The sequence below is a fragment of the Papio anubis genome, chromosome 6 (assembly GCF_008728515.1).
Source record: "Papio anubis isolate 15944 chromosome 6, Panubis1.0, whole genome shotgun sequence".
NCBI lineage: Eukaryota > Metazoa > Chordata > Mammalia > Primates > Cercopithecidae > Papio > Papio anubis.
Window position 1 is genome coordinate 25,827,783 of NC_044981.1, and position 27,173 is coordinate 25,854,955.

Sequence of the window (27,173 nt, forward strand, 5' to 3'; positions counted from 1 at the left end):
CATGGTAGAAATGTATCAGCATTAGTTACTTGATGTTGATGGTTGTTTTGTGAAGTAGAAAAATGTCCTTGTTTGTAGGATACCCTAAACTGTGTGAGTGGTGTGGAGATGATGGTAAGGGCATCATGCTAGCAACTTACCCTCAAATGGTTAAGGAAAAAAAGCTCTTTGTGCTACTCTTAAAAACTTTACTGTACCTTGAGATTTTTTCAAGTTAAACAAATAGTGAAGGTAGGAGATAGAAAATAGAATTGCATTTTGATCACATCCCTTAAGTCATCTTTGTTCAACTCAATGGTTATAATGTTAACAATACTTCATCAGGGTATTTGGTAAACATCTGATTTAATACCCCAATAGATTAATAAAGCCCAGATCCATGGGTCTGGAAGATGGTGGAGAAGCTCTTACTCCTATTTATGTTCCGTCCACAACATTATTCACTCAAAGAATTCAGTCCAAGGAAAGCTTTGCTTCCCTCAAAGCAATGTTGTTGATATATTTTTATTAGACAAAGAACTTGTATTTTATTTTTTAATTGCATTTTCCATTTTATTTTTGATACTAAGAAGTTCAGAACTAAATATAATGCTCCATTGCCCCATCAAACTAATCCCAAGTTCCTTGTAATACTAACTTTCTTTGATCTAAAAAGTTTTAATATCAGGAATGGAAGTCTGGTTTTAATATTAAAAGTATATTTTACTAATAAATCACAACAAAGAAAAATATGCAATCATCTGAATAGAAGTTACAAACACATTTAACAAAACTCAATTTCTATTCTTGGTTTTTGATTTTCAATCTAAAAAAGAACAAAAAGACAATTCATTAACATAATTAAATGCCTATTTTAAATTGGCAGCCAATTTATTATTTAAGAATATGCCTAAAGGCTGTGCAATTAAAGCCATAAAGAATAAAGGAATCCCAATATTAGCCCATTATTATTATTATTTGCAGGTGAAGAGGATCATCTACTCCAAAACACAAGAATCTATTATTCAAAACTATAGTAACAAGATAGCTTAGCAATAGTTTTTTCAGTTAAAAAATTAAATATATTCAAATGATATCTTTCCAATATTCCTGAAAATACAATGAATAAAAATCAAATTCAGAAAATATAAGAAAACAACTTTAAGTTTTGTAAGAAATGCATAGGGAATGCAGGAAGCAAACTAATACTCGACTAAGGAAAACCTTAAGCCAAGTTCAGCAGTGGTAGTCTTATTATACTCTTATATCAATATTATTGAGTACTATTGATATTGAATATTGATATTGAGTACTATTATAACTACCAACTTCTCCCCAGTTAATTTATTGCAATTCAGTGCAACTCTGAAAACACTGCTATAGGTATTTTTAAATATGGTCCACTGATTATAAACTTTTCTGGAAGAATAAACAGCTGATACTAGAAAGTAATACTTTCAAAAGTGAAAATGATGTGTTTTTTGACCTGCCTGATATTTACATATATTAAAATTTAGACCACTGAATATATTGTATAATAGGTCTAGTAACAGATATTAAACTAAATATTAAGCCCAGAAATAGACATAAATATAGAGAGATTTCTTTTACTAAAAGTTGATATTTTAAGTCAGAGAGGAAAATGCAAATTATTTTTTAAAAAACAACGTTGGTAAAATTCAAACACTTGAAAAACAAACCCAAATCTTCACTTAAGCCATGCAATAAAAGTCTACAAATGAACTAAAGACTATGAATTGTCTAGAAGGAAACATTCACTCTTCTTTCTCTCCTTTTTGGCTCTGTGTGAGCTCACACCTTCTGGATGACTCCAAAGCCACTGAATACTTTAATTGGTTAACACAGAAAATTTTAAAGGCCTGCAGGAAGTTAAAATACTATCACAGTCCTGAAATTCTTTCCTGCCCATTGCCCATGTGGCTGTGATGATGTCTGAAGGAGAAATAGGCCTGTGAAGTGACTGAGTCCACTTGCAGGTGCAAAGGTGGAGGGAACACTTCCTGCTACTCACATGGCTTCATTCTCTGTCTCTGCCTTCAAGGAATAGAACTGTACAGTCCATTTCTCTTTACAGACCCAAACACATTCACCTAAATCTACTGTTAAAAATCTATTTACATAGTGAACAATTGTGAATCCTTCAAGCCAATTCTTCAAGATGGATCCCAGATGGCCAACTGGGTCTAAGTTTAAAATACAGCCAAGAAGCGATTTTCTGACCAGGTAGGAGTCACACAAATACTCTCAGTTCCCTGAAAACCTGCATCTTTTTATATTTGGGACTTCCAGCATTCACCTGAACCAACCAATCAGAGCTCAGCAGCCTCAGTCAATTAGTCAGGGTTCATCTGTATTGACCAACCAGAACTCACTTTTGTCAACCAATCAGAAACCATCTACACTCACCAATCACAACTAAACGTGTTTCAATCTTTTGTATACAGAAATGAACCTGATTAAAAACCTAGGTGGGGCCTGACACGATGACTCACGCCTGTAATCCCAGCACTTTGGTAGGCCAAGGCAGGTGAATCACTTGAGGTGAGGAGTTCGAGACCAGTCTGGCCAACATGGTGAAATCCCCGTCTCTACTAAAAATACAAAAACTAGCCAGGCGTGGTGGCAGGCACCTGTAACGCCAGCTACTCGCGAAACAGGTGAAGGTTGCAGTGAGCTGAGATCCTGCCACTGCACTCCAGCTTGAGCAACAGATCAAGACTCTGTCTCCAAAAAAACAAAACCTGGGCAGGAGGGAATCTTTGCTATAAAAACAGACTGGCTTGGTGTGGTGGCTCAGTCTTAAATCTCAAAACTTTGAGAGACCAAGATAGGGGACTGCTTGAGGCTGAAAGTTTGTGACCAGCCTGGGAAACATACAAGATCCCATTTCTATCTAAATAATATTAAAAAAAAAAAAAAAAAAATAGCAGGGCGTGATGGCGTTTGCCTATAGTCCCAGCTACTCAGGAGATTGAGGTGGGAGGATCACTTGAGCCCAGAATTTAAAGGCTGCAATGAACTGTGATGGTATCACTGCACTCCAGCCTGGTAACAGAGCAAGATTGTCTCAAAAACAAAACAAAACAGAAAACTGAGCCTTCCCTTTGTTCTCTGGAATCTGCCTTCATTTTGTACCCTGGCTTTCCTCTCCTCCGTTTGCAAACTGTTCACCAGAATAAAGTCTCTTTCCTCCAAATTCCTATTCAGAAAACTTTTGTTCACATTCTTGGCATCAAAAGTGAGATTTGAAGTCCTGTCCTGAACCAAACCATCGGTGGTATGTGCCTGCAAGAGCCCCTTGAACTCAGTTGTCTTCTCAGTGTTGCCAGAGGGGAGAGAAGGGTTGGGTAAGTCCTCTCAAATTCAGACCTCCCACGCTTTGGTTGAAGTCTTGGAGACTGTTCTTTCCCTACTGTAGTCCCCTCCATCTGGACTCCAGAGAGGACTTATTACCTGTGGCCCCAGTTCGGAGGAGGGGGACAGTTTCCTAGCCTTAGTAATTCCCTCCATCCAGACCCCAGAGGGGACATTCCCTTTGGCCCCAGGTTTAGTGGGAGATCTTTCCAATTTCAACCAGTTTCCTCCATCCAGACGCCTAACAGGACATTCCCTGTTGGCTCCAGGTTTGCTGGGGGCTTTTCAAGTTGCCTGGCTCTGACCATCCAACTCTAGAGGAGACTTTCCCAACTGGCCCTGGGTTTTGTTAGGACTTGGCCTGTCTGTAAGGTTTTGTGGGGATGCTGGCACTATGGGTACTGGAAGGGATGACTTCATCACGTTGGTGCAATGAGTAGCCCGTGTTATAAGTTTTTCCCGGCTGATCAGCCACTTCTTGGGACTCCAGCTGGTTTTATAAGCAAAAATTATGGTACAATGAGTTGTAATTGGCTAGGTCTCTGAACAAAAATTACCCACGATAAGCTCTAATTTTGTTGGCCAAAATAGGACTCTTTTGAAATTCTGAAACGTGCCTATCTGTGCACACAAAGAAAAAGCGAACCTCTCAGAGACAATGGGAAGCCTTTATCAATTGGCACTTTAAAAGTTGTAAACAGAATCAAGAGGCTACCATTGCCTTTCTTACAGAAAATAATTCCAAATTGAGTGAGTGCCTTAATTAAATGTAAAGTGAGATTAGCACTTCCGAGACTGAAACTAAAGCTGCAAAAAATCCTCTGGAAAAACTTTATTCCACTGGGCCCCCTTTCCTGTTGGTCTGCCTGTCTTCTGCACCTTTTCTTTTTTTTTTTTAAACACCTCTGCTTTATCTTTCATTCATTCCTTCCTCTTTTACTTGTTCACCTGGTTATTTGGAAAAGTTTCTAAATTTTCTCTTGGACTCATTACGTGTTTTCATTGCATGTTTTCTTGTCAAATCTTGTCATGTGTTCCTGTGATTTTGTGTTGCTTAAGCATTCATTTTTTGTATGCCTGTAACACAACCAGACAACTTCTTGGAAAAGCTTGAGTTTTCCCTTTGCTTGAGATGTACATTTCCTACCCTATTTTCTCTAAATTTTGATAAGGGCTTCAGCCATGTGGAACAGATAAATTTCAACCTGTTCCACTTACAGAGATGCAATTTGAATCCAACTGTCCGTTTAAACTAATGAGTTTTACCTGATTCATGGCTAGAGTTTTAAAATTAAAGCTACACAGTCTTTGTGTTTGCCTGTATTTTTGTGCATATGTTTGTATGTGTCTGTTTGTATGTTGTCTACAGTACCAAATTGGCTTATAACTAAATGAGTACTCATAAATTAAGCAAATAAGGCCAAATATTTTCCAAGTTCATGTGACTTAGTAATCTTCTGATGAATGGGGCTAATCTAAAATGGTTGGTTTGATGGACATGGCTGTGTTTTCTGAGTTATCAACAAAATAGGCATTTATTTAACTTTGAGATTCTTACTTTTATGACACTTGGATGGCAGGCAGTAATGTAAAATTGGTTGATAGAAAATTTAGCTTGAGATGATGGCTAGATTTGTCTGATATCTCGTGATATTTTCCAGGCATAATTATTAAGAATGAATGGTTAGGGTAGATGTGCATCGGATAAAAGTTTGTAAATGAACTTTTGATAATGGTTATGTTTTATAATATGTTTCCTTGGGAAGGTTTCTCAAATCTGTTTGGTAACTATACCCTTAGAGTTTTGCTAAGCCAAATTAAATGACGGATGTTCATTGAATGTCTGGATCATTTCCAGATAAAATACCATGCTGAGACACTGGTTGCTGAATCTGAGTTGAGGCTCAGATGCTTTTGGCTTCTTATTTCAGAGGAATAAAATTATTTGGTTTAAAGAGTTGCTCTGTTAGAAAACCCATGATCTGGACATGGTAAAATATGTATTCATGGATTACTGGTATGTGATTGATAGTTAAAAGTTGCTTACTTCCTAGGTTTTCACTGAAATTAGAGTTGCTAAGAGTTAACATTGTAATTAATGTGTGTGATTAAACTACTAATGATGAGAAAGACAATTCTGTCTCCAATTGTATGAGGAGAATACAATGTATTTTTGGTGAGGAAGTTTAAAGGAAAAAAATAACTTTATATAGGAAAGAATTTTGTTTGGTAAATTTTTGTCTTAGAGTAAAATGAGTGGTTATTTAAGAAAGAAGAAGTATAGAACAAAGCAGAAATTTCAAGCATTTCATAAATAGTCTAAGTAAGTCTTAAGGTTTATGAAAACACAGTTTATAAAAGGAATTTTCTCTGTGATCAGATTACCTATGATTGGAAGCAAATCTTTTATGGGTTTTTCTAGGGATTGAACTTTGATGTTAAAAACACACTGACACAGAACTTAAAAACTTGGTCCCCTGTGTTAGAACAAGGCTTTCTGAAAATATTAATTTGCTCTCAGTAAAATTGCAAGAAGGTTTGATTTTAATTATGAAATCTGTTTAACAGCCATCCTCTAAACTACAAATAGTTTCTATTCCTGTCACATTTCTTCCTGATAACTGTCTAGTTTCTCTAATTTCAGGTTCTTCCTTCTTTTGACCCTGAAAAATGTATATCTCTTTGTTTGGCTGTTGTCATGACTCTCCAACCTTTTCATCAGTTCCTGTAACTTCTTCTGGTTCCAATCGTGCTGTTATGGACTGATGCTAAAGAGTTTATTTTGAAGGTCTAGAATAGCAGTGTTTTACCCTTGTACAACTTATTTTGGCTTGGCTTTTCTTGATATGCCTGAATTATTTCATGTAACTGGGATATCCCATGCTGTTTCTAAGAGCAACGCATTCCTCTGCTCAAAGTACTAGTTTTCTTGTTTACATTCCTCTATAATATAGTATACTCTCATAGTCCTGGAAACATTCTTCTTGTGCCCGATTAAATTTAAGTGACCTTTTTTAAAGTCAGGTTTAACACCCAAGTTATCTAAATAGGTTTTCTGTAAGGAGAAGCAATCATGTTACAGCAGGTTTTTTTCTTTGCCTTTTAGGTAACTGACCAAGGAAACAAAAATTGTGGGTTTTACCAAAATAAGTTCCAATGCTTCATGTTGTCCTTACTAGATTTTTGATTACTTAGGAAAATTGAGCTTTAAAATGATTAAGGTTTTTACATCCATGGAACTTTCTCTGTTGCTTTTGAAGTCTATTGATTATCACTCCAGTTAGATGAATAAATATTATCTCATCATGACCTATGATTCTGTTTCATCAAGTATCTTGAAACTTTTGATATCTTTGGTGGGTTTCCTCAGCATCAAAATCCTAAATTAAGTCTTTTTGATCTTGTAGACATAGTAAATGATTAGGCTTATAAATCATAGAGAAACATTGTCAAAAAAAGAAATGTTCAACTTTCTTTAACTTATAGTTGTGTAAATGTGTTATTAAAATATGTTCCAAAACTGTATGAGATTCCTAAAATTCTGGTTTGTCATGGTATGTGTTATCATTCACGATTATGATTATTATGCTAAATGGTAGTATGCCACAGAAATACCCAGATTCCTTTGTCAATTGTAAACTCCCATCAGATCTTTGACCATGGCTGTTTGGGGATTTTGTCATTCACAGTTAATGTTTTAAATTCTTTGGAGCTCGGCACAGTGGCTCACACCTGTAATCCCAACACAAGCTGAGGCTGGAGGATCACTTGAGCCCAGGTGTTTGAGACCAGCCTGGGCAACAAAGTGAGACCCTGTCTCTACAAAAAATACAAAAAATTAACTGGACACGTTGGTGCAGGCCTGTTGTCCCAGCTACTTGGGAGGTTGGGCTGGGAGGATTGCGTGAGCCCTGGGAGGTCAAAGCTGCAGTGAGCCATGATCTCGCCACTGCACTGCAACCTGGGTAACAGAGGGAGACCCTGTCTCAAAACTAAAAAAAAAAAAAATAATAATAATAATAAAAATAAATTATTCTTTGGTAGCATTTTCAATTGGCTTTAGTTCAGAATTGCTTTTCGTGAAACTGTTAATCAAGATCAAGCAAAACAAATTACCTGAAATTAAATAACTGATAAGGATAATTTTTAATGACTTTTACTTAAAACATTGTTGGTTCTTTACTTATATGTTTTGTTTTTCATATTCAAGGAAATTTTCTTTCATCAGCTATCTATAGTTTTCATTAATTTGGTAAAATATTCTTTTTTGAACAAAAGAGGAAGCATTTGCTTTTACTCTCTACTTGAGTCTTTCAAAACTCAGAAACTGTGAGTATTCTGGTTTCATTTATCTGAGTTTAATAAAATTTTCTCCCTCTTTATAAATAGTATACAATTGGAAACATTAGTTTTATTACCAAAGTTTTAACTGAAATGTCATATTTAAGAATGTACATAAATGCTTGGCTTCAAGAGTTACCAGCCTTACAGTGAATGAGTAAATGTTCCTGGCAGGCCCAAGAACTCTAAGATTGTAAGTAAAATCTAAATCCTAGCTTGGTTTGACTTCCTAGCCTCAAGAGGTTCTAAAATCTGAGGTTTTCTGTGTGATTAATGTGGAGAGAAAATGTTATGCTTCTAAGTAAAACTAAAGTATACCTGTTATTAGCCCTGTGTATTGTTTTCAAGTTCTTGCTGTCTGCCTGTAGAATACAGTAGTTATTTTACCCTAATTTCCTCCAATATTTGGCTAAAACTAAATCCCAATAAAGTCCCCTGGCACTCTTCCTCCAATCAAGGAATGCTCTGGGACATTCAGGGGATTTCTCCTTCTTAAAATTAACTGGCTAGAGGAATTATATATCAGAATTGGGGACAAACTAGTTAGAGCACTGGCCAACACTGGGGCTGCTCCATCTATCCTTAGCGTTGGCATGCTCTCAATGTCCCCTTTCTGTAGTTCTGAACTCATTCAGATGGCTGGGCTGAGCCTATCATGGTCCCTAAATCTTTGCCTATCCCCTTCCAACTAAGACCCTTTACTGGCAGTCATTGTTTTTCAGTTGTCCTATTGGCCTCTCTATACCTCCTAGGAAGAGGCTTAGAAACCTGCTAGACCCGTATTTCTTTCTCTCAAAGAGAGGAAATAATGTTTGAGCTATCCTCACCAGGAGACTTTGCCACAGAAAAAGCTTTTACTCCAATTACCATCTGTGTAGTTAACCTCACAATGCTATCCATCCTGCTCTCCAGGAGCTGCCTGAGAGTCTTAGGCCACAATCCAATACTGATGTTGGTCACACACATTCAGCACCTCTGATCAAGATTCAGGTAAACCATAATAAGCCCCTCCCCAGTGTTAAGCTATACACCCTGAATCTGAGGCCCAGGCTCGTATATAGACCATAATGGACAACCTTCTATGAAAGAAACTTGTCCTTTGCACCAGGCTTTACAATACTCCTATTGTCTCCATCTGTAAACCCAACAGTAGAGGACAGCAATCTTTCCAGTATCTTAGGGCTATCAATAACATAGTCATTCCTCAACACCCAGTAATTCCTGACTAAGCCAATACTTTTCAGCTATTGACCTTTGTAGTGCCTTCTTCAGTATACTGGTACATCCTGATAGCCAGTACCTTTCCCACGGGTTTCCAAGTCTGTCAGTTTGATCATCCACTCTGTTATTACCTAAGACTAGCACTTGGTTTGACCACATTCTCTCCTCTCTCTCGCCTGTAAATGGGTCTTTGAATTTTCATAACCTCTCAGGAAATTGTGTTCCCACAAAGGCTATGTTTTTGCCTCCAGTTACCATAGTCAAGAATTTTCCTATCCCTGTCTCAGGACATGAACAAATGCAGGCATTTGCTTTCTGGATCAAATCATTGCTCCCAACACAATTATTAAAACCCCTAGAAGCATCATTGTTGCATCCCAAGTGTAAAAGAGCTCTATCAGTAATTGATGACTACCCTGATGACAAGCCCTCAGATTAGAAAAATGACAGTGTGGACACTCTCAAGGATGTATTTTACCTGGGAAGGCGAACCCTAATGAAGGAGCTAGATTAGGAAGGTTTTTGGGATCCTGGTTTGGACTAGGTTCTGCTTGGAATGAATATATGAAGAGAAACTTTTCTTGCACTGTTTACAGAATTGCCCACTCCAGTGCCTGAGCAATAAGGGCATAACAGATCCCGAGACTCCCTTGCTCGTGTGGTCCTAGACAATCACATTACTTTAGACTATCTTCTCACTGCACAAGATGGTGTTTGGGCTGTCACTAACACTTTCATCTGTACCTGGGCAAATACTTCCAGTCAGGCTGAATTCGAAACATCCAAGATCCTCAAATCTTTGAAAAGCACATCTTCATAAAGCCTACTGGCTGGAATGACTGGGTGAAATTTCCAATTTCTAGATCTTTCTAGCCAGCTTCCCTCAGGATAGGATCTATTTACTGTGCTCTATTTACAAGTCTTAATGATCTTCCACATATTTGGGGTATACATTTGACTCCCCTTTAAAATTGTTCTAGCCTGTTTTAACAACTGTCTGCAAAAGACCCCCATCAGGATCATGCTGACCCAGCATCCTTCAGTTGCATAAAGGAACTGGATGAGAACCTGAGCATGAACCTTTGCTATAAAACCAGAGCCTTCCTTTTGATCTCTGAAACATTTCAATTTAATGTGGACAAAATCCTACCCCATCCTCCTCGCTGTCAACACTTCCAATCTCAGTAATAAACACTCTTTAGTTGCTAAAGCCAAAAATCTAGGTCCTATCTTTGTTTCTTCTCTTCCTGCATAGTTCACAATCTCCCTGCCTTGTCTGGCCTGCTCTTCCTCCAGAACTCATCTGAATCTGGCTGCTTCTCACCATATCCCCTGCCTACATCATAGTCTGCGTGGCCAACATCTCTCACTTGAACCTCTGAAACAGCCTCTGTCCTGGTCTCCATGCATCTACTCTTGTTTTCCTAAAGTCCTTTCTCTAGAAGGTGGCGAAAATGATCTTTATAAATCATTGATCAGGAAAGTCACTCGTCTCAAAAGTATCCAATGGATTTGATTATAGACAGAACTGGATGCAAACCAAGCTTTTGCCATGACCTGGAAGCACTACATTTACCACTTAACCTCAACCACTTACACAGTTTATCTCTCTTTATTCACAAGATTCCAATCACGCTGCCCTTCGTTCTCCCTCTTAGGAATACTGAGCTCACTCCCATCCCAGATTACTTTTCTTGGTTATTTTTTATGCTTGGAATACTCTTTCCCAGAGTATGTAAATTCACAGACCCTAGATTAAGAATCCCTTCTTTCTGATACTCATTCAGACAGTAAAGAAATACATTTAAGCACTTTTACAGGTGCTGGGATAGAACAGTGAGAGCTGGGTTCAAGTGAGAACAAATTTTGCCCAGTAGGTGACATTTGTGTTGAGACTTCAGTGATGCGAAAGAGGCACATTATTGTTCATCCTTGGAATACTCACTGACCTCCAGCAAAAACAGCCCTCCTGAACATGCTCTATCGTGTTACCCTATTTCATGTTCTTTTTAGTATATCAGTGCGTGGAATTATCCTGTTTAAATATAGCTATTTGTTTCCCCCTATCAAAACGTGAAGCTCTTTTAGGCACTGAAGTCCTGACGATGTTGCTCACTGCTCTATCCCAGCACCTACAAAAGTGCTTAAATACGTTTATTTACTGTCTGAATGAATACTAGATAGCAGGGATTCTTAATCTAGGGTCTATGAATTTACATAGAGAAAATTTACATTTTTATTTCCTTAACATTTGACTAAAATTTAACATTTCCTTCCATTATGAACGTAGGCAATACATCACAACAGTGGTCATACTGAGGACTTAAATATCAATAAAAATCACAGGTATTTTCCTATGACAATACAATTGTGAACCGTGAAAGAACAAATCCTTCAAGTTGGATGCTGATTGGCTAAATGGGCTTAAAATCAAAATAGAGCCCAGCAGTCATTTGCTGGCTAGAGGTCACACATGCACTTTGAGTTTTCATAAGACCCACACACCTTCTAAGTTAATAGCTTAGTTCATAGCTGCTTGTTCCTGTTTATATGCCTGAACCAACAAATAGACTGTGGCCTGAGTTGACAAATCAGAATTCAGCAAGTGTCAACCTCTCAGAACCAAGTAAATCTGAATCATGCATGTGCCTAAGTGGACCTGAGTGGGAACCTGGGAGGCAACTTTCTCTATAAACGATAAACTCTCTTTTTGTTCTTTAGACTGCACCTTAAATCTGTCTCTCCCTAGTTCACAAACTGTTCACTGGGATAGCCTCTTTCCTCTAAATTTCTTTTCAGAGAACTTTTATTCAGACAATGATTACTAATATCTCAAAATACTTTGTTTTGTTCAATATTATTTTAAAACTAAAGCACTAATAATAATCATGTTATCATAAACATGCTTTTTAGTATCTTGATAACTATTTCAACATAATTAGTCTCCTTTAGAATCCTCCACATTATATTCTGAGTTGTGGTTTATTACACAAAAGAGATTGAGAAGCCCTGCTGTAAAGGAACTACCACAAGCAAAATGCATGCCCCTTATTCATCTATTGTCCCTGGGATCCACTGAAATAAATTTAAAGAAACAAAAATAGAACATTACAAAACCTAGAGAACTACCTCATACCCAAATCAACAAGGACTATTAGCTATAATAAATTCAGAATACTGAGGGCCAAAATAAAGGGTGACATTGGAAATCAGCTCACAGCTGTCTACTAAACTCACGATCTCGGTACATTCAGAGGGAAGACAGTGGTGGAAACAGCAGTTCCAGGACTGTGAAGCGACTTCCTCCTGGGTAAGGCTGGGTAGGAGGCAGGGCATCTGGGAATCAATGGACCTTTGCAATCCTGGTGCGCCAGGCACATTGGCAATGGCTTCTAGGCTACAGGAGAAATGCAAGGCCATGATTCTGCCTTTTCTTATTTTCTTCCAGCCTCTAAAATTACAAGGCAAAGTTGTAAGGTAACCAGCTTTGCAGCAATGTGTCAGTTTGAGAATGACAGGTAAAATACTGCTGATTCCACAAACAAAATGCCTGTGTGCTGCTGAATGACTGACAGCCCTGAAGATACAGGCTGTTGAAGAAACAACCATCAGCACAGCAACACAAACAGCAAGGCCCAGAATACCTCCTGCACTATGGCACTATTCATACTGGTGTTCCCAGAGCCCCTCTGCCATTTAGCCTAATATCTAAAATGAGAATTTAAAACCTCCACTGCCAGCCTGATGGAAAGATGCCAAGGGCAACCAGATAAACAGAAAGGAGAATGGAGGAAATTCTACCCACATCATCTTTGGGGAATTACAGGCTTACGTAGAATTAGCCTGAACCAAAGAAAAATAATTAGAAACATTGAATGTGTTTGATATTTTGGAAGGAGAAAAAAAGCAGAAAAAGAATATAGCATGTAAATGGAAAAAATGAACACATTTTCAAAGAAGAGTTAGAGAGCATAAGCACAATCAAAATTTAAAATATTCTACAAATCTAAATTACTAGAGGCCGGCAAGGAGGCAGGAGGAGGAGAAGGACCAAAAAGATAAGGAGGATTTTTTCAAGGGAATAGAAAATAAGATGCTAGAAAATGAAGTATATTTGTAATGACAATAAACGCAGTTGGACTGAAGTCATCTATACAAAGGAGACGGCTCTCAAAGTGGGTGAAATAATTGAACCCAGCTATATACCTTCTGTAAGAAAAACGTTAAATAAAATGACTCAGGAAGGTGGAATTTAAAGGCAATGCAAAAGTATTCCAGGGAATCTAAAATAAGCACACACCCACACCCACAATTTAAGGTTGTCATATCAATATCAGAAAGAAAATTAAAAGTAAAAATTATGAAATGGGAAGGATTCATAAATTTATAAAGTCAAAAGTAAATTTCAAATTAAGATATACTCATCAAAATCTTTTTGAAATTGTAACATCAGAATACAGTACTCAATAGTAACTGCCAAAGCAGACATAAAAAGAAAAATGGATAGAAATAATAATGGAAAACTTTGGTATAACTTTCAAATTTAATAGGTCAAATATATAAAAAACAAATAAGATTTATGGATTCTGAATAAAGTAAAGTGATTGTTCTCATAGCTGTGCCACACTCTGTGCCTTGGAAATAGAGGATAAACCTTTGCTAATGTCTATGGGATATTTTCTAGTGCTGTTATATGCTTATTTGTAAGGACAATCTCAGATATTTCTACATTAAAATATTCAGATAAGCTTTTGTATTTTTAAATTACTGGTTATATTCCATTCACTTAAACAAAATGTATTAACTAAGGCTGCATTGACAAACATGCTTAATTCCATATCCAGATTTTTGCCATTTCTAAATCAACAATCTTGAGTTATGCTTGCATCTTGGTAAATTTTTGTGAGTACACTATTATGGAAATTTTTAGTACTTGCAATACTGGATCAATTTAATACTGACTAAATTTCATTTTTGAGTGACACTATCAATTTTCCTCCTTTAGCTGGGTGTAGTGTTGCATGCCTATAGTCCCAGCTACCAGGGAGGCTGAGGCACGAGGATTACTTGAACCCATGGGATTGAAGCTACAGTAAATTATGATTGTGCCACTGTACTCCAGCCTGGGCAACACAGTGAGATCCTATTTTTTTAAAAAAAATTTCTTCAAACATCATTTGGATCATTTCTTCCAATAAATTTGTTAACTGGCTATTTTTGTTTAAGGTGAAAAATTTATTTATTAATATTAATATAATATTTATCAAAAAATTTTCCAGGATACTTACTGAATTCATTATTGTTTATATAGTTTTCCAGTCAACCCACTTGGATTTTCTAAGTAGATAACCATATCAGCTGCTCATAATGATAATTTTACCTTCTTTACCAATATGTGTTTTCCTCATTTCCTTGTCTCTCAGCCCCTCTCTCTTAACTGAGAACCTCATTGCTTATTGCACAGATGAGATGCCAACCTACATACTAACTCATCACATACACAACACTGCGTTCTCTCTGCCACTGTGGATAAGCTCTAGGTTTCTGCCCAAGGCCAACCCAAGTTGTGGTGCTTGAATTACATCCTTTCCGGATGAGTCAAGTACTTTTTAATTCTGTCATTGTGCCTTATCTCCTATATTGTGGAACCTCATTACTGAATTATACCATCACCTTATATGCTATTGCATCTATCTTCTCGGAAACAAACAAAAAACAAACAAAACGCTCCTTGGTTCTCCATCCCTCTACAGCTACCACACCTCTTCTCTGATTTCATTTATAGGAATGCCTATCCTGACTGTCTCAGTTTCCTCAGCCCATATTCTCTCTCTCTTGATCTCTCTTTTCATGCTATAAAATAAAACACAGAGACACAGAAAATTGCACAAATATTTGGCTCAATGAATTATTATAGGATAAGTGTTTGTAATCACTAGCCTGGACATGAAAAATAGAATATTGCCAGGATTCCTGAAGTTCTTCAAATGCTCCCTCCCTAAAAGTAACAACTTCTTTGACATTTATAATAATCTATTTGTCTGTAGTTCTTTATAGGCTTATCACTCACATGTATACTTTTAAAGTGTTTCATTTTGCCAATATTTAAATATTTGTTTTGTCATTTAAGTTCTTTCTAATCTAGAGCATCCATTTCTACCCCCATTTTTGTTTTTTTCAGACGGAGTCTTGCTTTGTCGCCTAGGCTAAAGTGCAGTGATCTCGGCTCACTGCAACCTCTGCCTCCCAAGTGCAAGAGATTCTCCTGCCTCAGCCTCCCGAATAGCTGAGATTACAGGTGCCTGCCACTGCGCCTGGCTAATTTTTGTATTTTTAGTAGAGACGGGGTTTCACCATCTTGGCCAGGCTGGTCTTGAACTCCTGACCTCATGATCCACCTGCCTCGGCTTCCCTATTTTTCTTTATATGTAATTTATTTATTAAAGAACCTGAGCCTTTTGACCTATAAAATCTCCTACAGTTTAGATTTGCTAATGATACACTCGGATTTTGTCGAACATATTCTCTATTTTCTGTACTTCTTCCAAAATGGTAGCTGTATCCAAGGTTTGATGAGATTCAGCTTGATTTTCTTAGCAAGACATTAGTGGTGGTGTGTTCTTTCATCAGAAGGTGTACAATGTCTTCATGCCTGTCTTTTTGTGATACTAATGATCATTGAAATTCAACACCTGGATCTCTTAATTTATTGAGGGTTGCAAAATAAGGATATTCTACATCTATCAATTCTTATTTATGCATTAGCCAAAATTATTCTACAAAGAGACATTTCTCCTACCATTTATTTACCACTGATAGAGTTGACATAAGCAAAGCACAGTATCATACCTTGAACACACCTTAATGGACTGTTTGTCTCCATCATTCATTTGAAAATCATTTTAGTCAGGGTTACCTTTAAAGTTCCTCTTGCCTAACCCATTTGTAAATTCTTAGACCTTATATAATTTAATGTTTTGATATTATAGCACTTGCCAAAGGTCCTTGCTCCCAATCTTTTTCACTTCGAGTCTCCATTTTACAACTGTTCTTCCTACTTCGTTGAAGGCCCTTCCCAGTCTTTTTTGCAAACTTCTCTTTTTCATCCTCATCTTTTGATGTTAAAGAGTCCCAGCCTCCCAAATTTATATCTCCAGCCTTAGCATCCCACAGAGTCCCACAGCCATTTCCATCAGGATGTCTAATATTCTCAGGCTTAACATGGTCTCCTCTTCTCTAAACCTGCCCCTTATTCCTCCCCATCTGAGGAGTCATCCTTAATTCCTCTCTCTCCTGAATTCCCAGTTTCAAAAATTGTCCTTAATCTGATCACTTCTCACCTTCAGAGACGTGTGTGTTGTCTTTCTTTAGCCCAGTCCTGAATTTCTGCTTTAGCAACTATAAGGTAGAAAATTAGGCCAGTCACATTAATGGCTGCCATCAGGATGAAGGTTTTAAACCAGGCGGATTCTGGATCCTAAGGAATTAAAATTCAAAGTAATTGTAAATTATTGCTCTTGTTTTTTTGTTTTGTAACATTTAAAATGTAATGTTAAAAATAACGTAGACTCAATCACTTAACAAATATGGAAAAACACACTTATACATAGCCAAAAAAGTAAGCATTTTACTCTATAAAAATAATCAGTTTTATCTTTCTACTGTATACATGTTGTTTAAAATTCTATTTTCATCAGATATTAAGTTTACTAGTTTCTTATAGTTCAAAATTAACTGATTTTTTTCAATCTGATCTATTATTTCAAAGTTTTCTGCATCTTTTCAAGGTATCTTATGTAACCGACATATTATTGTATCATATAAGCCTATATAAATAAAGAATGTCTTCGTATTTTAATTGGCAAATTTAACATACTTTCATCTATCGTCACTATTATTTTGTTAAGATTTATTGCTCCCATATTATTTCGTATTTTCTATTGCAATGCTTTATTTTTTTTAAGTTTTGGATTCATTTTGAAGAGAATGAGTTTTATTCTACTGGTTTATAAAAGTTATCTGTATCACTCTTTAAACATTATTCTTCCGATGCATGCTCAAGTTGAAATAGCTATCTTGATAGGTAGATCAAAAGATATAGCTAGAGAGATTTAAGAATACATAGCTAAATGTATCTATTTATAGTAGATACATATTGAACTATATAAATTGAAAGAGATGCATACATTTTATCAACATTTATCTTTTTCATAATAGGGCTAATATTTGGCAGGCTCTCATTTCATTTTGGTCCTATCTTCCGTCTCCATACCCATCCCTATGCAAACAAACAGTTTGTATTTTGGCATTTATTTTTTTCTTTTCTTTCTTCTTCTTCTTCTTCTTTTTTTTTTTTTTTTTTTTTTGAAACAGGGTCTCACTCTGTATTGTAGCCTAGAGCTCAATGGCACAATCATGGTTCACTGCAGCCTCGAACTCCCAGACTCAGGTCATCTTCGCACCTCAGCCTCCTAGCTGGGACTACAGGCACGTGCCACCATGTGCAGTTAATGTTTTATTTTTGTTTTTTTTTTGTAGAGATGAGGTTTTGCCATGTTGTCCAGGCTGGTCTTGAACTCCTGGGTTCAAGCAATCCGCCCAACCTCGTCCTCCCAAAGTGTTGGGATTACAGGCATGACCCACTGCACCTGGCCCTGTTTTGGCATTTCTGGGTGCAGCAGACTAACATGGCACAAGTATACATATGTAACAAACCTGCATGTTATGCACATGTACCCTACAACTTAAAGTATAATAATAATAAATAAATTTAAAAAAAAAAAAAAACTTTTTATTATTGATTATTATGGATAGTCTTTCTTTTTTTTTTTTTCTTTTCTTTTATCCTTAATTTTAAGATAACGAAAATATAATCAAGATAATTGATACTATTATTTTCCACTCATTTTCTGATTACATCTCCTGTTGTTTTTTTTTTTAAATTCTCTAAATAGTTTATTTATTTCCCCTAAAGTGTGAGGCATTGTATGGTCTTGTATCCTTAAAAATAGTTTTCTTATGCCATTGTCCTCTTGCATCCTGTGTTGCTGCCAATTTTTGACTGTGCCTCAATGGGACTATTTTTATTTATTTAAATTTAAATTTAATTTAATTTAATTTAATTTAATTTATTTGAGACAGAGTCTCACTCTGTAGCCCAGGCTGGAGTGCAGTGGCTCAATCTCAGCTCACTGCAACCTCTGCCTCCCGGGTTCAAGCAATTCTCCTGCCTCAGCCTCCCAGGTAGCTGGGATTACAGGCATGTGCCACCACGTCTGGCTAATTTTTTGTATTTTTAGTAGAGATGGGGTTTCACCATGTTGTCCAGGCTGGTCTCAAACTCCTGACCTTAGATGATCCACCCGCCTCAGCCTCCCGAAGTGCTGGGATTACAGGTGTGAGCCACCGCACCTGGCCTGTTCTCATCATTTTTGAAGAAATTTGGGACTATTTTAAACAATGCTGCTATGAGAGGATTGTGAGAAAAATAGGATGTTTGATTAAATTTGAATTTCAGATAAATAATGAGTAACTTGGTAGTACAAGTATGTCCCATGAGTTTTGGTAATGAAGCAAAGTCCTGTATTATTTCTTGTTTATCTGAAAGTCAGATCTAACTGGGCAGTCTTCATCTTCTTGGGTTTTTTCTTTTTTTTTCAAAATCTGGCAACCTCATAGTATAAACGTTTTTTTTTTTTGTATATGTTCCTCAATGTGTATAGATTCATTTATCTTGGAGTGAAATTACTGAATCATAAAGATTGCATAACCTAAGCTTTACTAGGTAATATCTGTGCTCAGAAGTGTTGTACTAATTTACAATTCCAGCATTTGTTATTAATTTTGCTTTTCAGCACATCATTACTTACCCTTGGTATTATAGACCACCAATCTCGTGGGCGTGTAGTGTGAGCAAGTTGTGGTTTTTAATTTGTCTTTTACTATATGTATTAGCTATTTGGATTTCACCTTGTAAAGTGCCTACATCTTTTTTTTTTTCTCATTTTCTTATTGATTTGTAGTAACTGTGTATTTTTATTAAAAGCCCTTGGTTAGTTGTATGCGTTGCAAATATCTTTTCAAACTTGATGGTTACTTATTCTATTGTTGGTATATTTTGAGGAACAGAAGTTCTTAATTTTAATACAGTCAAATTTATTGTCTTGTTCTTTATGTTAGTACTTTTAGTGCCCTTTTTAAGAAATAATTCTGTCTATGAGATCATGAAAATATTCCTCTGAATTATATTCTAGAAACTTTATATTTTGCCTTCAATTTTGAGATGTGCAATCCACCTCTACTTCATATTTTTGTATGTTGAGATAAGTTAAATTTTATTTTTCTTCATAATGATATTCTTTTAGCCCAGTACCATTTTATAAGCCCTTTCTTTATGACAAAGGTGACACTGTTCTGTCATAAATTAAATGTCCATATATGTGGGATCTTTCTACACTCTTTCTTCAGTTCTATTGGTCTACTCGTGCCAATACCATAAGGTATTTATTTTCATAGCTTTGTAATGTATCTTAATATGAGGTAGAACAAATATTCCAGTTTGTCTTCTTCAAGATTCTCTTAGTTATTCTTGGCCCTTTGTGAACACATGTCAATTATGTAAAAGTCTTTTCAGTTTCCACAAAGTAACTTAGGGTTTTGATTGGGATTTCATTGAATCTACAGCTCATTCAGGGGAATGAGAAGATATTTTATAATTTTGAGTCTTTTAGTATATAAAAATGGCATCTCCCTCCATTTGCTGAGTTTTTAAAAAATTTCTTTCAAGTCTCTCTCTTATGGTTTTCTTTGTGGAGATCATATAAGTAATTCATTAAATTTATTCTTAGATATACGATTTTTATTATGGTGTTGAAAATAGTATCCTTTTTAAAATTTTTATTTTCACACTCTTTATTCAGGTATTTAGAAAACAATGTATATTTATAGATTTACTCTATAAATTCCAAAACCTACTTATTAATTCTAATAACTTATAAGTAGTGTTAGTCTTCTGATTTTTTTTGAATGCCACCTATAAAAATGTTAATGATATCTCTTCTTTTTTTCATATTTCTGTGTCTTATTTCATTCATTAGGACATAGTAAAAAGTTTAGTATTAATAAATAGTGACAGCAGGCATTTTTTTCATACTCCAATCTGAGAGAGAAATGTTCCATGTTGTATGTGTGTGTATGTGTATATATGTGTGTGTATATATATATGTGTGTTTGTGTGTATACATATTTATACACACACAATTCCCACAGCAAATATACATATATATGTATGTATATATACATACACATAGAAATAGGTGTATACATATTTCTCAGTGAATTGAATCATATATCTTTATGAAGTGATTGTCGTCATTTCTAGTAATACTTTTTGCCTTAAGGTGTCCTCTGAGATCAACATAGCCTCAGCAGCTTTTTAGCTAAAAATTGCGTGGAATGTTTTCTCTGTTAATTTCAACTTTTCTGTTGCTTTATATTTTATTATATATTTGTATGAAAGCAGCACAGAGTTAAGCTTCATTTCTTAATCCAATATGGCCGCCTTTTGCTTTTAGGTAGAGCTTTTAGCTTATTTAAAGTAGCTGCTGGCACGTCTAGTTTACCAAATTATTTTGATTGTTTTATATTTGCACCTCTTGTTCTATGTTGCTTTTTCTTTCCTTTTTTTGCCTTCTTTTAGATAAGGTATTTTTATCATTTCATTTTTGTCTTTATTACTTTGAAATTGATGTACTTTTTCTATTTTTTTAATTATTAGATTAGAAATTACAACACGTTTTCTTCATGTATCAAACTCTTAGTACTTTTATCCTCTGGTAAGACAGCATGAAGTCTTTCAAATACTTTGCTCCATTTATCTTCTCTTGACTTATTTACTCTTATTATTGCTTATTTTATACTTTGTATATAGTGTTTTTTAAACTCCACAGGGCATTACTTTTGTTTACCCAATAAAACAAATAGGTAAGTGGATTTGTCCGCTTATTTACCACTTTTGCTGATCTTCATTTTTTTTTCCTGCATCTCTAATTTTCTTTCTTTAAACCTAAAAACACTTAAACGTCCATTAGTGAATTGAATTCCCTGTTTTTGTTGGCTTGAAATATGTTGTCTTTCTTTTGGAAAATATTTTCACTGTTTACAAATTTAAGTTGGTAGTTATTTTCACTAAGCAGACTGAAGATGTAATTTTATTGTGTTCTGTCTTCCTTTCTTGAGTTTGAGAAGTCAGAGACCAGTCTATCTGTTGCTCATTTGGAGGCATTCTTTCTGATTCCTCTGATTGCTTGTATGACATTCTTTTTGTCTTTGCTTTTCTGCAATTTCTGGTTTCTTTTTATCCTACTTGTGATTACTAGGCTTCTTAAAGATGTGAATTTGTGTATTTCTGGAAAACTAGAAAACAATCATTTTCTCTTCATACATAGCCTCTGCCCTATTTTCTCTCTTCATCTTCTGGGACTCCAGTTAGTTGTATGTTGGTTTTTCTGACTGGATTACCCCATCTCATGCCATATATTCTGTATTTTTACCATTTTTTCTTCCTGGGATTCATTCTAGATAGATCCTGACAGGTCAAGAATAGAGTAGGTTATAGTATAGTAACCAATACCCTCAAGTCTCAATGGCTTTTAATGACAGAAATTTGGTTTTTTGTTTACACAAAAGGTACATAATGGGTTGGCTAGGAGTTATGCTCCATATCACCTGGATTTCTGGATCCTGGTTAGTAGCCTTGCAGTCATCCTTCTGAATAATACTAGTTGTTGCATCAAAGGGAAAGAATGGCCTCTTGGTTTCTAATGCTGCTTCTCAGAATTCACATGTATCACTTCCTCTCATATTTCATTGACCAAAATAACTTACAAGAATACATCTAACTTCAAAGAAGTGGGGAAATGCCCAAGAAGAGAACCAGAAAAGTTATTGCAGCTGCAATAATTGACTTCCCAGGCTTGCCTTCTGGTCACCAAATATTTGATTCACTCAAATTTCAAATGCTTAGAAGAGTATTCAGTTTTTCTCTCCTTTTAAAGCTGAGGCAGGGGCAGATGAGAACTGTCTAAGTTAACTTACTAGGCAGAGACAACTTTGAACAGTTCTAGAGTCACATTTCCTTCCACATCTTGGATGTTTGCAGAGAAATTAGCTCCACTAACAACTTTTGGAAGTCAGCTCTGCACACCTGAGTGAACTCAATGAAAGAATAAAGGCACTATGCTCAGAGGGAGGAAACAGACCATGGCCACCTGGTGCTCCCCATTTCTAATAAGGCCACTTCTCTGACCAGGGAGCTTCTATCGTTCTAGTGATGTTTTCTTCTGTTCTAATACCATAAATAGAGACATTGTGGTGGTGGAAGATTCCTCTTTATGGGAAATGTGGCCATGGTGGATGCAGACCATCTCTCCCTGTCCCAACTTTGGGATAAGGAGCATTTGGAGGAACTATCTACACACTACTATTCCTTTTGTTGAAAGCATTCCTCCAAATAAAGTTTATATGTGATCCACATGGTGCTAGTGGTAGGAAGGTGTAGTCCTTTGTAAGTACAGATTTATGCCAGCATTTCCATTCTGACTCTTCTTATTTGAGTGGCTTTAGGATATTATCTCTTATCTTCTGCTTGTTCATTATAACTGAAGACATAGATTACCCAGGATAGGCAAAGACCCAATGCAGCCAGTGGCTTCAGTGGTCATTTACCTCTCTGGAATCAAACTATTCTTTCATTTTTAATCTCTGAAGTGTTCTTTTGCTTTACTTTTTTTGCAGATGAGGCATGCATTTAAAATAACTGTTACAATTTGATAGGCCATTTTAAGTGTCCTTAACAGGAAAATTTCAGCTAACTTTGTCCATGACACTTGCAAAAACAGAAGTCTGCCTTCATCGTCAAACTTTGGTCAATCTTTAACTATATTTACTTGTGATTTTTCATTCTTTCTTTGAGAAAACTGTATCTTGTTACTTATATTACCACTCAGCCAGTCAAATACCTGTGCTGATCAATCCACATATTCATTATTAAAAATAAAAGAAGTCCACTTCTGTACCAATGGCCAATTACTAAAGAGTTCTCTACATATCTAATTGACAAATAATGAGATAGAAATTGTATTATTTGTAGATTTGGAGAGATGCCTGATTTGACCAAGTTTATTTTCATATGATGCAAAAACTCATAAGTCATCTCCTTCTGGCATCTTCTCTGCAATCTTTCCTGTGCATAATCTTTCTCTGTACAATTAATATCGGAAAAGTAACTACATGTCTGTATGTTTCTTACCTGCCTAAGGATCAATCCAGTCAAAGTGGAAGCAATTAGTCCTCCTAGCATTCCACTTAAAGTTGAACATGCTTTAATAAATCCAAAATATCTATACATAAAAGAATAATACACAAATGTAAAGTAGTACAAATACTGCAGGAAATGCCAACCTAATCAAATGAAATTTAAGAGAGATGATTGCTCATTTTGCAAATTCCTACTTCTCAAATTCCATTAAGATGTTAGAAAAAGTATATGAATATAGGCAACTTTCCAGTGTCACCACAGAGTCAGAAAGGCTGGCATTAGGAGTAAAGGATACAATGATATTAATAAAATGGGATTATATTTAGAGTGAAACCTAGTAGAATTAGAAAATATGTAAGTTCCATTGAGAAATTCAGAAGGCGATATGTTTTGGTAATGGGAACTGGTTTGGGGTTAATAAAAAATTGAAGGGCTTTGTTCACCTGGTTTACTCTCATAGGCCCAGAGCTACTGACCTCCAAAATTGTTTCCAGTACTCAGGCAAGGAAACCAGAAGCCTAGTTTACAAGCAACTATGATTGGCCAATCCTGGAAGCTCAAACCAATTCCGGCATGAAATGCGCTATAAAAGCAGTGAAACTGCAGCAAATGAATCCAAGTTACTGCGAATGGCATTATTTTGTTTGTTTTTATGGCTGAGTAGTATTCCATAATATATATATATAACCACATTTTCATTATCTACTTATTGTTTGATGGGGATTTAGGCTGGTTCCATATTTCTGCAGTTGCAAATTGTGCTGCTATAAGTGTCTTTTCCATATAATGACTTCTTTTCCTTTGGGTAGATACCCAGTAGTGGGATTGCTGGATCAAATGGTATTTCTACTTCTAGTTCTTTAAGGAATCTCCACACTGTCTTCCATAGTGGTTGTACTAGTTTACATTCCCACCAACAGTGTAAAGATGTTCCCTTTTCACCACACCCACGCCAACATCTATTATTATTTTGTTTTTTAATTATGGCCATTCTTGTAGGAGTAAGGTGGTATCACATTGTGGTTATGATATGCATTTCCCTGATAATTAGTGATGTGGAGCATTTTTTCATATGTTTGCCACCAAATGCCATATGTTTTCACTTATAAGTGGGAGCTAAGCTATGGGTATACAAAGGCATACAGAGTGATATAATGAACTGTGGAGACTCAGAGGGGGGAAAATGGGAGGAGGGGCAAGGGATAAAAAACCACATATTGGGTACAATGTACACTATTCCTATGATGGATACACTAAAATCTTAGACATCACCACTGTCAATTCATCCATGTAACCAAAAACCACTTGTATCCCAAAAGCCATTGAAATAAAAAGAATATTTTTTTAAAAAATTCAGAATTAACAAGGAACTCCAACTTAACAAAAACAAAATATAAATAACCACATTAAAAAAGTGGAAAAAGGACATAAGTAGCCATTTTCAAAAGAAGACATACAAATGGACAATAAGCATATAAAAAAACTTTCAACATCACTAATGCTCAGAGTAGTGCAAACTAAAACCATGATGAGATAGCATCTTATGCCAGTCAGAATTATTATTATTCAAGTCAAAAAACAACAGATGTTGATGAGGATGCACAGAAAAAGCAATGCTTATACACTGTTAGTGGAAACGTAAATTAGTACAACCTCTATGGAAAACAGTATGGAGATTTCTCAAAGAACTGCAAATAGAACTACCATTAGATCCTGCAATTCTGCTACTGGGTGTCTACTCAAAGGAAAAGATATTATTGTATCAAAAAGATATCTGCACTCATGTGTTTATTGCAATACTATTCACAATAGCAAAGATACCAACCTAAGTGTCCATCAACAGATGATTGGATGAGGAAAATGTGGTACATTTGCACAATGGAATACTACTCTGCCATAAAAAAGAATGAAATAATGTCTTTTTCAGCAACATCGAAGGAAATAGAGGCCCTTGTCTTAAGTAAAACAACTCAGAAACAGAAAACCAAATACTGCAAGTTCTCAGTTCTAAAGTAAGAACGAAATAACTTATACACATGGACAGAGTGTAGAATAACAGACATTAGAGACTTGGAAGAGTGGGAGGAGGGTGAGGGTTAAAAAATTACTTAATATGTATGATGTACATTATTCAGGTAATGGTTACCCTAAAAACCCAGACTTCACCACTACATAATATACCCACTTAACAAAATTGTATTTGCACACCTTAAATGCTTTTGAGAGCTTGGATTTAAGAAAGAAAAAGATTTTTAAAAACTCTCCCAGTTACAGTGACCTATCCACACACACACACACAAAATCAATGAAACAATCCCATATATAATAGTTACAAGAAAAAAATTCTTAAAATAAGTTTAACTGAATAGGTGAAAGACCACAATGAAAACTAAAACATTAGTGGAAGATATTGAAGAAGACACAAACAAATGTAAAGCTATCCTGTGCTTATGGATAGGAAGAATTAATGTTGTTAAAATGTCTGTGCAATTCAAAGCAATCTAAAGATTCAATGCAATCCTTATCAAAATTCCAATGACATTTTTCGCAGAAATAGAAAAACAATCTTACAATTTCTATGGAAGTACAAAAGGTCCTAAATAACCAAAGTAATCTTGAGCCAAAATAACAAAACTGGAGGCATCACACTATCTGACTTCAAAATATACTTCAAAGTTTTAATAATCAAAATCACATGATACTAGAATGAAAATAGATACATAGACCAATGGAGCAGAATAGAGAGTCCAGAAATAAATCCAACATTTAGGATGAATTGATTTTTGACAGAGGTGCCAAGAACACACCATGGAAGAAGGATGATCTCTTCAATAAATGCTGTTGGAACAACCGGGTATCCACATGCAGAAGAATGGAATTAGACTCATCTCATGCCACATATAAAAATCAACTCAAAATGGATTAAAGACTTAAACATAAGACCTGAAACTGTAAAACTACTAGAAGAAAACACAGGGGACAAGCTCTATGACTTTGACCTGGGCAATGATTTTTTGGTTAGGATCACAAAAGCACAAGCACTGAAAGCAAAGACAGACAAATGGGATTATATCAAACTAAACAGCTTCTGCACAGGAAAAGAAACAATCAACAGAGTGAAGAGACAACCTGAAGAATAGGAGAAAATATTTGCAGACTATACGTATAATAAGTGGTTAATATCCAAAGAATACTAGGAACTCAAACTCTATAACAAGAAAACAACCCAATTAAAAAATGGGCAAAGGACCTGAATAGTCATTTCTCAAAAAACAAAGATATACTATCAACAGGTGTATGAAAAGAATGCCCAACACCATTAATCATCAGGGAAATTCAAATTAAAACCACAATGAGATATCCCTCTACACCCATTTGAGTGTCTGTTATAAAAAATACAAAAGATAAGTGTTGGTGGGGATGTGGAAAAAAGGGGAAATTTGCATACCATTGGTGGGTATATAAATTAGTACAGCAGTTATGGAAAACAGTATGGATGTTGCTCAAAAAATTAAAAGTAGAACCACTATATGATCCAGCAATTTCACTCCTGAGTGTCTATCCAAAGGAAATGAAGTGAGAATGTCTAAAGAGATAACTGCACTACCATGTTCATTGCAGCATTATTCACAATAGCCAAGATATAGGATTAACCTAAGTGTCCATCAGCAGATGAACGGGATAACAAACATGTGATAATATACACAATGGGATACTATTCAGCCTAAAAATGAAGGATATCAAGTCATTTGTGACAACTTGAATGAACTTGGAGGACATTAATTTAAGTGAAATAAGTCAGACACAGAAAGGCAAACACTGCATGATCTTAGTTACATGTGGAATCTTACAAAATTGGACTCAGAAGTAGAGTAGAATAGTGATTACTAGGCACTGGGAGTGAGATGTTAGCCAAAAGATACCAAATTTTATTTATATA

The 27,173-nt window shown here is 35.7% G+C and overlaps 1 protein-coding gene across 6 annotated transcripts in view; it reads right to left on the reverse strand.

The window, feature by feature from the left end:
• Positions 1-27,173, reverse strand: part of SLC17A1 (solute carrier family 17 member 1) — a 55,863-nt gene that overhangs the window by 8,167 nt on the left and 20,523 nt on the right. For 4 of the 6 annotated variants that reach the window (XM_009204554.4, XM_009204559.4, XM_009204553.4 and 1 more), the window contains 2 exons: positions 23,225-23,315; positions 16,257-16,393 (listed from right to left, as the gene is read on the reverse strand). The exons of 1 other annotated variant lie outside the window; for it this stretch is intronic. In XM_009204554.4, coding sequence (XP_009202818.1) covers positions 16,259-16,393; positions 23,225-23,315 — 226 coding nt within the window. In that variant the 3' untranslated portion in view covers positions 16,257-16,258. Of the gene's footprint in view, positions 1-11,879; positions 12,368-16,256; positions 16,394-23,224; positions 23,316-27,173 lie in introns of those variants that run through there. One more of the 6 variants, XM_009204556.4, reaches the window with a different exon arrangement.